Raw genomic sequence first — 13918 nt, forward strand, 5'->3', positions numbered from 1 at the left:
AGGGATGCGTCTGTTGTGGGCACTACTTGTGGAACAGGCTCGAGGAACGGTCGCCCCGTTGTCAGGTTTTTGGTGTTCCACCACTGCAGAGAGCGATGTGTGCGGCTGTCCACCAACACCAGGTCTGTGAGCTGACCTTGAGCCTGATCCCACTGTTGTGCTAGACATTCTTGTAATGGGCGCATTTGCAGTCTTGCATGTGGTACTATGAAGATGCAAGATGCCATCATGCCTATTAGTCTCATGAACACTTTGGCTTGCAGAGACTCTTGGTGTTGAAAGGTGGTGACTAAGGTTTGAATGCTCTGTATCCTGGCTGGACTGGGATACGCTCGAGCTGTAGATGTGTTTATGGTAGCTCCTAGATACTGGTGAACGTGCGAAAGCTGCAGGTGCGACTTGGTGTAGTTTATTGTAAACCCTAAGTTGTGCAACGTATGAATTTTCCGATGTGTGTTGTACACACTGATTGAATGACTTGGCTTTTATGAGCCAATCGTCTAGATAAGGGCAGACATGTATTTGTTGTCTCCTGAGACGTGCTGCTACGACTGCTAGGCACTTTGTGAATACACGCGGCGCCGTCGTCACTCCGAATGGAAGGACTTTGAACTGATAGTGTTGTCCTTCTAGTACAAACCTTAGATACTTTCTGTGAGCAGGATGTATGGGTATATGGAAGTAGGCGTCCTTTAGGTCTAGTGTTGTAAGGAAATTGCCTTGTTGCAGCAGTGGGAGTACTTGTTGTAAAGTGATCATATGAAAATGATCTGATTGTATGTAATGGTTGAGGGGCCTGATGTCGAGAATTGGCCTTAGTGTCCCGTCCTTTTTGGGAATTAGAAAGTACAGCGAGTAAACTCCTGTTCCTTGTTCTTCTAAAGGAACTATCTGAATAGCATCTTTTTGTAAAAGTGACAGAACCTCTTGTCGAAGCAGAGTCAGATCTGTAGACATTGGGCGCTGCTTGGGAGGTATGTGTGGAGGGATTGCTGTAAGTTCTAGGCAGTAGCCATGTTGGATAACCTTCGTCGTCTTCTTCAATGGTGTCGTGCTATCAATGCTTTCCGTTAAAAAAAATCCTTCTTTGCTTCTTCTTTCTCCAAAAATGTCTGGAGCAATTTCGGGAACGATCCAAAACCAACCGCGGAAAAAAGAATCTGAAGATGGTGCCCAAGGGTGGGAGCTTCCGCAGGAAGCGTGCCGACGTCACAGGAAGTACACCAAAAGGTGGGACGTCGATGCCCACCTGGGCTACAAAAAAACAAAAAACAAAGAAAAGACTACGATTTGGGACCCAACCACCAGACTGCGGAATAATGCACAGCATAGTGAATCCAGAAAGATTCACACTGCAAAATCTGTCTTACCCACTTGTCTGTAGTAATGGAGTTCCAGACAGGTAGGAACTGTGTTAGTCTGCCCCCTACAGGAGTGGAATGCTGTGGGGCGAGCAAAGGGAAGTCATTGTTTACTGGCGGAAGAGGATCGGTTGTTGTTGTTACCGCAACCTCTTCCCTTGGTATTATTGCCTCTGTATGGAAGGAAGAGGTGTGGCGCCGCGGCCAGGGCGACTGACTCCGGAATCTGGGGATCACGGTTCGATGCCCGGCTCCGGCGGCAGGCTAGCCCAGCACCATGTGACTCTGGGCAATAGCTCGCTTAATCTTCCCGACGGCCCCCAGCGCCTAGAGACCCTAACGGGTGATTGTGCGCTTTACAAATGTGGATATTATTATTAGTATTGTATCCTCCTCTATAATATCCCTGGTTAGAGGAAGTTTGCGACTTGAAAGATGTGGCAGTGTCTGCTCCAGTTTGTTTAGAGCCTCCTCTGTAGAAGGAGCGACGAAAGGAGCCTCTAGCTGGTGTGGACTGTAAAGCCCCCATAGACTTGGCAGTGTCAGTATCTCTCTTCATTTTTTCCAGGGTAGTGTCTACCTCTGGGCCAAATAATTGGTTCTGATTAAATGGCTGGTTTAAAATGGTGGTTTGCACTTCTTGTTTAAACCCTGAAATGTGTAACCATGCATGTCTCCTAAGTATGACACCGGTATTTATCGCTCTAGATCACCCCTTTAATCATGGGAAGAATTTGAGCAGACTGCTGAGACTGCTCAAAAGTGTCTAAGAGAAAGTCTTCCTCAACGTCCTCTGAATGCATGGAGACACCATGGTATACAACAGCTCTGTTTAACAGATGACCAAAACCAATAGTATCCTCTGGAGGGGAAGGCTTTGATGGGTAGGAATGTGGCTCAGGAACGTCGGCCACATTTTGGGGGTTTGTAAAGTCCCGCACAGACACAGTTTTAGTGTGTGGAAAGTTCCACATACCCTCATCTACAGGGGAAAAACTAGGTTCTTCTATGTCGGCCCCTCCACCCAAATCATATTCATCATCATTCTGCTGAGGTGAATGTGATGATAACGGAGAATGTACAGGAGAGATTTGAGGTGATGTGTGAGGAGGAACAGGAGAAGAGGGAGATAAAGGAGAGGAAGAGTGCATAGGAGAAGTTGCAGTCCTTTTTCTTGGCAGGAACCACAGGTGTGGGTGGTGTCTCTGCTGGTCTCTTCTTGAGAGGCGTGGCTCCTACATGACCTGTGTTTGGGTCTATGTGTATCTTCTTTTGTCGAGGATCTGGTCGAAAAAGTTCTTCCTCATGGACAACCTTCTTGGGCGTCGATTTTTTCGGTGCCGGCGTAGGTTGCATGGTCTCTTTAGCCTTGGGAGGTGCTGTAACGTCCAATGGCGTAGTTTTCGGTGCTGAGGATGTCGTTTTCGGCTTCGTAGGCATGTTCGAGGATTTGGGCACCTCGGAATCAGGCTTCGGATTTTTCGGCACCGAAGGTGTAGAAGTGGGCGGCTTCAGAGCCGGTGCTTCTTTCGGTTTGGGTACCGGAACCGTGTTCGGTTTTGGCACTATTTTTGTCTTCGGAGCCGAAGGATCTTTTGGTTTCGGTGCAGAGGCCTCTTTATGTTTCTGTGCCGATGGAAGAGGTTTGCTCTGCGTCGAGGCACTGGAAGGCATAGTTAATTTCTTCGGAGCCGAGCTTGAAGGCGGGGCTTTCAAAGTAGATGGTCGGTCTCGACTGGGCCCCTTGGGCGGAGTGCTGACCTTTGCCTTCTGTTTGGGCAGTGTATGTGGTGCGGTGCAGTGGTACTCACGCGCTGACCCGATGGAATGGAGTCGTCGGAGTCGTCTGCCTCTGCTACGATCTGGAGATTAGGTGAGTCTTCTTCGGGAACGAGAGAAACCTCGTCGTCGAAGATATCTTCCGGTGTTGGAGCTGATCTCTTCATCTCGTGTCGATGGGCTCCCCGATCTCGGATGGTTTTCTTCGATCGGAAGAATGCACAAGGTGTGCAGGTCGACTCGTCGTGTTCCGGCGACAGACAGAGGTTGCAAACCTCGTGGTGGTCGCAATGTGGAAACTTTGCTTGACATACCGGGCATCTTTTGAACGGAGTTCTTTCCATGTGGTGTAGGCCGTACGGCGTCGATAGGCCCAACGGCCCGCTTTGCCGACCGGAATGGAAACGCTGGCGTCGAAAAGTATTGTATTCGATGTCGAAGGTAGTTTGTTGAAGTTTTAGGAAGTTCTGCGCGTCAAAATTGGAGAAAAGTCGTTTTCTAGCCAGAGCGGAGAAACTTTCATCCGAACCCAGTGGCGGAAAAAAACAATCTAAGGATGGAGCCGATGCCCATGCGCAGTATTGTCCAAGGGAGGAGTCACCTATCTCGTGACTACAAAGAATTCTTCCAAGAAGACACCAACCTGCAATCATCTGAGCCCAACACCAGGTGGCGATCTAATGCATAGTGTACAATCTGTAGATCGTATGCCTCGAACACTAAATTTAGGGGCGCTACAGGTAGAGGAAGGGCAGGGACCAATAGGTTATGTTATGTTATGTTAATTTATTTCTTCTATAGCGCTCGGCTACTCCGAGGAGCATCCCGGCGCTTAGGTCCCTGTCCTGGGGTGAGTACATCCCCTATCCTGCTCCTCTCCTGTGGGAGGGGGCAGGAGCCTATCTCTAATTGGGCAGGGCTCCCCATCCTCAAGATGGCTGGAGCCCGGAGTTGTGCTTCACCTCGCCTCTCCCACCTGAGGGTTGGAGTTGGCACAGGCTGGCACACCCCTTTACTCACGTAGGATTTCCTGCCAGTCTTCCCGCCAGAGTGGGTGTCAGAACCGGTGGGGGGCAGTTGCTGAGTACAGCTAGTGGTCTGGAGAAGCTCACAAAGGCAGCATGCCTTTGAAGCTCCCCCAGCCCATCCTGGGGAGGAGACCTAGCACCTCGCTCAGGATGTGCATTGTTGCATGCCCAGGAGAGCGGGGGGCCCTCCACCCAGGGGTCCAACTAACTTTAACCTCTGGAGACCCTTGGTCTCTATATATACACACTGTACCTCACTTTGGTGCAGCATATGTGGAGCCAGTTTCGTACAGTCAGGCAGGGGTGTGTGTTAGCCCCCTTCCTCTCTGCATTGTACATAAATAGTCTGGGCGAGATATGTTCATAAAGTATGCAGACAATGCAATTCTTTAATGTCCCACACAGGTAGGGCTGCAGAAAACTGTTACTCGGTTTGTAACCTATATGTCCTGTTTGGACCTTAAAATAAACATTTTGGAAACTTAAGTTAAGAGGTGCTGCAAACCTAGAGTTAAGTATTGTGACAGGGTCACTGATAAGAAACTTGTATTTACCAAAAAGATTTTCCTATTTGGGAATAGTTTTTGAACATAAGGGTTCATGGGCAAATGCAATTACCACAAGAACACTTATTTGCAACAGCTACCGGCGCGCCTGTCAATTTTGCTAGAAAGTTGGAACAGCGCCTAATATACAAATTGCTAAAAATGTACAAAGCCAAAGGTATTTCTACAGCAATCTACAGAGCTGGCATGTGGGAATTTGCCAAAGTGGACTCACTTCAAATAGAGAATAAGTTCTTAAGACACCTGCTGGCAGCCCCAAACAGTAAGGCGACGTATATTTGCCACGCTGAGTTGGGAAACCCTTATAGACCAGATCAAAATGCAACCTGTGCTTTTGTGGTATAAAATATGGAGCAGTACAGCCACCTGTCTTAACCGGATATAATCAACGATTGCCTTAATATGCAGCGGGCATCCCTTGGATGAACTATGTTACAGAGCTTGTGGCCAAGCTCAGCTCCTCAGAATATTTCAGTAATTCCGCGTCCCCGGGCTCCATTACCACGAAAGACCTAAAGACCGCTCGTGCAAAGCTTTTGGAGACGGATAGATTCCAAAGTAACAACAACAAAATCTCGGTCACAGAAAGCGAACTGCTTCTGACGTAAGTAGAGATACAGCCATTATACGAAAGGACGTTACAGACACGATTTTGACTGGGCAATTTTCATACCATGTTCACATTCCCAACTGTGAACGACTGGTCCTGCACGTTGGGCTTATGCCCATCTGATGATCTATCTGCCCAGAGCACTATTCACAATGAATTTTTGTACATTTTACGCCTTAGTAAGGAAAAGGTGGACCCTGCAGATTTTAAAAGTGCTAGGCCTTAGACAATGCCGACCAGCCGTCTGCAAATTACAATCCTAGATGATGAAAGAGTCATCGATCACATAGAACTCCTTTGAAGAACTTGGCTATGTAAAGTTTTCCTCCATAAATATACAAAACCCTGCATGTCTTTTAATGTGCTCTGGCTAATATTCTAAGTATTGTGGCAGAAGTCATTACTAAAATGTAAGTAAGAAAAAGGAATTCTAGCTTTTTTATGATTTATTGCATATTTGTAATGTGTTTTTTAAATGTTTTATAATGTATTGTGCTTTTATGATTGAATTTTTTAATCAAATAAAGCTTTTTGAAATTGATTTTGATTATTAATGAAGATCCAAAGAAGGAGAACAGCATGAGAACATGGAGGCCACTGCCATCGGTAACCCAAGACGTGTGCGGTTCTTTCATGCAGAGGCTTCAATCTCATTAAAACAATGGGCAGTTGAAACAACGAGCCAAACCGAAGAATGAGGAGAGGCATTGATAAGGGTCACGGAAAGAGCCTCAGTAATCCAATTGTAAAAGGAGAGGCTTCACTGAGGCTCAGCGGAGGAACCAAGGAATATGGACACAGGGATGCGTGGCAGGGTTTACCAGAGAAGCCACTTGCCGTACTAAAGACGGAAGGCAGGAATCTTTACCTAACGAAGGAGAGCGCTTTTGATGAATCTGCCACTTCGGGATCATGCAGAAACCGCTGGCTCTGTCCAAAATCCAAGCAGCGATGGGATAGCATTGGGAAAACATCCTCCTCCATCGAGTGCTTCAGTCGAGCCGCCTGCGGGGACAGCTGAGCCTCGCCCGTTTCTGTATCCCCTTGCCAGGTTTTAAAAGCAGGAAATGGTTCTAGAAAATATAAACAAGACAAGAGAAATTGAAACATTTAGCAGGAAACATCACAAATGCAGAAGACGCAAACAGCATAACCACAGATTCAACCAATGGAATGCTACATGACATGAGCATTCTTGTATCAAAGAACAGGAGCGTAAACCCATCAACCGTGTTGGGATTGGGCTAAAATGTGATCGCAACAAGAAAGAAATGCAAAATGAGTAATTTACAGTTGTAGCAGCACTGTATTTACATAACTAGAAGTAATTCGTAACAACCCAAATTGCACGTGGTGCTCGTGGTTTGTGAGTTCATGACTACGACAGCTTTGTTCGAGCTTGGTGCCGACTCCACGCCTGAGAGAGATTCAGTCCCTCAAACACGATCATTTATAGATCGGCGTCCAGGATCCTTGGAGATCGCCCCTTACTCGTGAAATAACGCCCGGTTCCGGACTCCATGACAAACCCGCACTAGACTCCCCCTCGGCTGGTTCCCAGCTGACTCTGCGCTGTTACCGCACTGCCTTCTAACACAACCCAGTCCGGATGATGATCCCGAATCATGTGGATCGAAACGTCGTCGACACACCAGCGCAGCCATAGGCGCCTCATACAGAATGGTTCATGAACAAAAATGCATTCAATTAGAAACTAAACTCCTCAAGTCATCCAGAACCATACTGTACCAATTATTCACTGTATATATTGTTGCACTAACTTCTTCGCGCCGCCCACGCGGTTCACATTGTCACCTGAGTTGCTACTTCCATTTCTTCACTCACAAATAACGAGCACCACGTGCAATTTGGGTTGTTACGAATTACTTCTAGTTATGTAAATACAGTGCTGCTACAACTTTAAGTTATTCATTTTGCATTTCTTTCTTTACCTCTAAAAGATTTATATAAATGATGCCATGAGCACATGCTACAATCGAATAGAGTCTCCTTGTGGATAATGGTGTATGCATATCCTTATTAACTGCCTACAAATAATACCAGTTGGGATACTCCTTGTTGCTATCACATGACATGAGCAATCATAAAAATGTACTGCACTATGAGAATCCCATAAAACTGAAGCCTCAAAACGCACATGGCACAACTTGCTCATCTTCCTCAAATAAGACTCAGGAAGCAAGATGTTCATACAGCTGGAAAGTCTTAATAAACAATAGGGAAATGTGGTGCCAACGTGGAACTGCATCTCCTCGCTCAAGGCGGCGGCCAGCGGCGTCTCCCCACCTACGGGATCACAGTGTCCTACTCCTGCTACGGAGCAGGAACCGTCGCAAACTCACCCAGTTGCATCTCACCCAAGGGCTGAGGCCCTGCCGGGTTGAGCTTCTTCCAGGAGTCACCTGCTCTGATGCTTTGGTTTCAAGTTCTAGTCTTGAGTCATCACACCCGATGTTAATAACCTCTTTGTTGAGTAGGCTGCAGTATGTAAACAATTCAAAGTCACTGTGTAACTTTTTCTAAAAATATATTAAACTCTTTTAATGACCTACATGTCTGCCACAAATCCTGCTGCTTTCCAGGAGTCTGCGATTGCTTCCCCCATATTAGAACATAAAATATCACCACTGTGGGCTCAACTGGCCTTTGTGATCTCAAGGACTACCCCAATCATCTTGATCATTCCGTACGGGCCCGACGTACTCCACTGTCTCAGGGATTCTCATCACTTCCTCAATTATCTATCACAGGACTGAACCAGGGGGTCCTCTTCTAGTCTGCGTGTGTAGGAAGCTGGCTCTGTATATAGTATGCCAAAGTGAGTTACAGTGTGCACAGAGTCCAGTGGAAGCCCAAAGGTCGGCAGAGGTAAAGTTAGATAGAGCCTCACTCTCTCATTGTGGTAGCTTGGTCGAGCAGTAAGGCTTATCAGAGGACAGTGTTAAGCATTTGATGTACACACTCAGTCAGCAAATGAATTCACACACTCAGACTGAACTGCAGACCAATAGTTTTTGTATAAAAATATTATTTGTTATTTTCTAGAACCAAGCAAGTCTGGCACAGGTAAGCAATAAATACTTTACAGTAGTAATGCAGTTTGAATTGTAATTGTATATGCCCTTTGTTTGGATTACGGTACTGGTACTGAGAATGCAATGCTTTGGAAATACAGTACGTATACTTTGTATGGGCTTTTTTAGTAAAGTTGCAGGTAAGTTACTTTTATGATTACTTTTCTTACACAGAGTAGTATACCTCGATACTACACTGGGACATTTCCTGTAAACAGGTGAGTAACATCGTTTTTGTTAGTTAATATTAAAGAATTTATTTAGGGTTCCAACTCCACACTTTAATAGAAAAACAGTCCATGCTATCTTAATGAGGAAATGAATATGCTACTTACCAGTATGCATCTGTTCTTGGCATGTAGGGCTGCTAACATTCATATCTTAGCATTAGATCGCCGCCTAGTGTTGGGCTCGGATGATTGCACATTGTTGTCCTGGAAGAGTCTTCGAAGTATCCTGAGATAGGTGGCTCCTCCCCTGGACTACAGTGCGCATGGGCATCGGCTCCATCCCCAGATTGTTTTTCGCCATTGTGGCAGGAGATGGAGTGAAAGTGTAAAGGATGTCCATGCTAATGAATAAATACAATAGTATATCTGCAGCTGCGACAGGCACCGGGGAGGAGGGCGGGCGATATGAATGTTAGCAGCCCTACATGCCAAGAACAGATGCATACTGGTAAGTAGCATATTCAGTTCGAGGCATGTGGGCTGCTAAATTCATATCTTAGCATAGAATACATAGCAGTCCCTCCATCAGCGGCGGTTGCCCGTGCCAGCTGCAGAAACCTGAAAAAGTGTCTTGAGAACAGCCTGTCCTACAGCTGCTTGCTGCTTGGAATGCACATCAACACAGTAGTGTTTTGTGAAGGTATGTGGTGTGACCCACGTGGCTGCTCTGCAAATATCCTCTAAAGGAATGTTCCCTAGGAAAGCCATGGATGCCCCCAGTTTGCGTGTGGAGTGCGCTCTGGGGGGTATTGTTAAAGTGCGCTTGGCTTTCTGATAACATATCTGGATGCACTTAACAATCCACCTGGCTATCCCTGCTTTAGAAATTGGGTTGCCTTTGTGTTGTGGTGCGAAGGCAACAAAGAGTTGTTTTGTCTTTCTAAAGGGTTGTGTTCTGTCTATGTAGTACATCAACGCCCTCCGTACATCTAAGGTATGGAGCATTCTTTCCGCCACCGTTTGCGGGTTTTGAAAGAATGCTGGCAAGTCAATAGTTTGATTAAGATGAAACTGTGACACCACCTTAGGAAGGAATTTAGGGTTAGTGCGTAGCACCACCCTATTTGGGTGAATTTGAATGAACGGCTCTTGTATGGTGAGCGCTTGCAGCTCACTGACACGCCTCAGAGACGTAATAGCTATCAGAAAGGCCACTTTCCACGTAAGGAATTGGAGCTCACACGAGTGCAGTGGCTCAAATGGTGGCCCCATCAGTCTGGTGAGAACGACGTTGAGGTTCCACACCGGAGCTGGTGGAGTTCTTGGGGGAATGACTCTCTTCAGACCTTCAAGGAAGGCTTTAATGGCGGGCACCCTGAAGACAGAGAGGTGCTGCCTGTTCTGAAGATAAGCCGCTATGGCTGAGAGATGTATCCTAATGGAAGTGTACGCCAGATTGCACTTGTAGAGATGTAACAGATAACAGATGATGTTGGGAATAGATGCATCTAGCGGGTTGATGTCATTGGACGTACAGTAGATGACAAAACGCTTCCACTTAGCAGCATAGCATGCTCTAGTAGTAGGTTTCCTCGCCTCCTTGATGATACTCATGCATTCTGGAGGTAGGTTAAGGTATCCAAACTCTAGGACTTCAGGAGCCAGATCGCCAGGTTGAGCTGTCGTGGATCTGGATGCTGAATGTCTCCATGGTTCTGCGTCAAAAGACTGGGTGTGAGGCGCAGTCTTTGATGCGGCACCACCGAGAGTTCGAGGAACGTGGTGTACCAAGCTTGGCGCGCCCACGTTGGAGCAACCAGGACGAGAGTCATGGAGTGCTGCCTTAGCTTTCTTGCGACCAGCCGTATTAGAGGGGCTGGCGGAAAAGCGTATGCAAATTTGCCTGACCAGTTCATCCATATCGCATTCCCCTGCGACTGTGGGTGAGGGAACCTGGCGGCAAAGAGTCGGCATTTTGCGTTCTCCTTTGTTGCGAACAGGTCTATCTCCGGATGACCCCACTTTTGGAAGAACGGGTGGAGAACAGAAGGGTGTATCTCCCACTCGTGCATCTGATGGCTGTATCTGCTGAGCAGATCCGCCATCTGATTGTCCTTGCCCGGGAGGTGTTCTGCCATGAGGAAGATGTTCCTCTGAATGGCCCACTTCCACATGCTCTGAGCCAGATGAGACAGCTGTGGCGAGTGGGTGCCTCCCTGCTTTTGAATGTAGTACATCGCGGTCATGTTGTCCGTCCGGACTAGCACGACCTTGTTGCTCAGATGTACAATGAAGGACTTGAGCGCCATGAAGATTGCCATCAGTTCCAGATAGTTGATGTGCATCTTCTGTTGCTGCGTCGTCCATAGTCCCTGCACTGTGTAAGTGAGCACATGAGCTCCCCATCCCTGGAGAGATGCGTCCGTTGTCAGGATAATCTGCGGCACAGGCTCTTGGAACAGTCGGCCCTTGCAAAGGTTGTGTGGAGTCCACCAATGCAGAGAGTCGTATGCCCGACTGGTAACCAACACTAGGTCTGTCAATTGCCCACGAGCCTGTGTCCACTGATTCGCTAAGCACTCCTGGAGCGGGCGCATATGCAACCGTGCGTGAGGGACTATGAAGATGCAGGAGGCCATCATGCCTATCAACTGCATGAACACTCTCGCTGGCAGGGAGTGTTGTGGTCTGAATCGTTGGATCAGCGACTGAATGCTGTCGATTCTGACTTGGTTTGGCTGAGCCATGGCTGTCAGGGTGTTGATCGTAGCACCCAGGAACTGCCGGACATGTGCCGGCTGGAGATGCGATTTTGGGTAGTTCAGGGAGAAACCCAGATCGTGAAGCAGGCGAATTGTAGTCGACATGTCTGCGGCGCACTGTTGCTCCGACTTGGCTTGTACGAGCCAGTCGTCTAGGTAGGGGTAGACATGGATATTCTGCCTCCTGAGGTGCGCCGCCACTGTCGCTAGACACTTGGTGAACACCCTCGGGGCTGTTGTGACTCCGAAGGGTAGGACTTTGAACTGGTAGTGCCTGCCTTGAATAGTGAACCTGAGATATTTCCTGTGTGACGGGTGTAGTGGAATATGGAAATAAGCATCCTTGAGATCTAAGGTTGCTAAGAAGTCTCCCTGGTTTAGCAAGGGAAGAATCTGCTGCAGTGTAAGCATGTGGAAATGTTCCGATAGTATGTACAGGTTGAGGGGACGTAGATCGAGAATGGGCCTGAGAGAACCGTCCTTCTTTGGAATAAGGAAGTACAGGGAATATACCCCTGTGCCTTCTTCCCCCACCGGCACGAGCTCGATTGCGCCTTTTTGCAGCATCGCCACTACTTCCTGCTGCAATAAGTGCAAGTGCTCTGCGGACATAGGCCTTTGCCTTGGTGGGATGTTGGGTGGAGTGGACTTCAACTCTAGGCAATAACCATACTGAACTAATTGTCGCACCCACCTGTCTGTGGTGATGTTTCTCCAGACGGGCAGGAACTGCTGCAGTCTCCCCCCGACAGGTGTTAGGTGGTCGGGGGGCAGTGACAGAGAGTCACTGTTTGCTCGGAGTAGAGGTGCGGGAGCTGTTGTTTCCTCTGCCGCGACCTCTGTTGCTGTTGTTCCTATAACCTCCCTTGGTCTGCTTAGTGAACGAGGCTTGCGCCCCACCTTTGGAGAACTGGGATTGTTGACCCATCTGTCCTCTGGTGACTCCACGTGCACCTGAGCGACGAAAATTGCCGCCACGAAACTGTTGGGACTGCAGAGCCCCCATAGATTTAGCAGTTTCCGTGTCCTTCTTTATCTTCTCTAAGGTGGTGTCAACATCCGGACCAAACAGACTATCAGGATTGACCGGCTGATTCAGGATTGTCGTCTGAATATCCTGCTTGAACCCTGAGATGCGGAGCCAGGCTTGTCTTCTCAGCATAACGCTAGTGTTGATAGCCCTAGCAGCTGTGTCCGCAGCGTCAAGTGCACACTTGATGGCTGCGTTTGATATTAGTTTCCCTTCCTCAATAAGCATCTTGGTGCCTTCTTGGAACTGTGGGGGCAGGTGTTGTATAATTTGTTCTAGGGTGTCGTAGTGCGCCCTATCATAACGCGCCAGGAGCGCCTGTGTATTTGCGATGCGCCAAAAGTTTGCCGCCTGTGCAGCCACTCTTTTGCCTCCTGCCTCAAGCACTTTGGACTCCTTGTCCGGGGGAGGAGCTTCACCCGTTGTCTGGGAGTTGGCACGTTTCCTGGCATTGGCAACCACAAGAGAGTCCAGTGGCAACTGTCCCCGGATGTAGACGGGGTCCGCAGGAGCAGGCCTGTACTTCTTTTCAATGCGAGGGTTGACCACTCTAGCCCTCGTAGGCTCCTTAAAAATGTCTCCAGCATGTTTGAGAACACCTTTCAGCATAGGAAGTGTTTTTACTGTCCTCTCAGATATGGCAAAGGTGTCAAAAAGGAAGTCTTCCTCAACCGGGTCGGCATGCATGTCCACATCATGATTGGCCGCCGCCCGTTCAATTAGTGCATGAAATCCTGCTGAGTCCTCAGTCGGGGATGCACGTGCATTAAAGGTCTGCGGGTCTTGGCCCGCCCCCTGGGTGTTTTGGTCACCAGAGTCGTCGTATGAATCTGGTTGTACATCAGGGTCATCGATGGGGAAATTGTACTGTTCATCCTCATCATCTTCCTCACCCACAGAGTGTTCTGGGGAGGGAGTAGGGCTCCGTCTTGGAGGAGGCTGAACCGGCTCCGTGAGGCCTACGGCGTCAAGGGGCACCCTCTTCTTCTTCAACGGGATGACGTAGGGGTCCACCGGCTCCGAAGTGATCTTCCGTTTATAGAGGGTCAGCTTGCCGGTGGCAGCATCGATGAAATGCTCTGAATCGTCCACCGATTCGAGTACACGACGTGGAAGAGGGTCTGGCAGTGAGGAAACCTGCTTCGGAGCCGATTTCGTCGAAAACGCTTTCGGCGCCTCCTTAGGTGGCAAGAGAAAAAGGAGTTTCCCCGAAGGCTTAGCCGGAGCGTCCTTTTGCGGCTGCGGTGATGGCATCGGAGCCGATGGAGCAAGGGCCTTCTCCCTGATTCTCTGCAGTGACTCCGCAATAGGGGACGGTACACTGCCAGTTGGTTTTGTCGCCGACAAGGATGCTTTGAGCGGTCCCTCGGATCCGACGCCCTCGCGGGCCTTGTGCGGTTTGGGCGCGGAAACCTTCTTCGGGTCCTCCGAATCTTGAGGCCGGGGCGCAGACTTCTTGGGCGTAGCCTCTTTGGAGCCGACCTTGGCGGGCTTGGACGGCGCCGGAGCCGTTGATC

General features: G+C 48.6%; 1 protein-coding gene across 1 annotated transcript in view; it reads right to left on the bottom strand.

The window, feature by feature from the left end:
* Positions 1-13918, bottom strand: part of FAM13B (family with sequence similarity 13 member B) — a 333002-nt gene that overhangs the window by 110267 nt on the left and 208817 nt on the right. The window contains exon 13 of the mRNA XM_078664100.1: positions 6213-6417. Within this exon, the coding sequence (XP_078520226.1) occupies positions 6213-6417 (205 nt within the window). The remainder of the gene's footprint in view (positions 1-6212; positions 6418-13918) is intronic.

This window comes from Lissotriton helveticus, chromosome 10, assembly GCF_964261635.1.
Source record: "Lissotriton helveticus chromosome 10, aLisHel1.1, whole genome shotgun sequence".
NCBI lineage: Eukaryota > Metazoa > Chordata > Amphibia > Caudata > Salamandridae > Lissotriton > Lissotriton helveticus.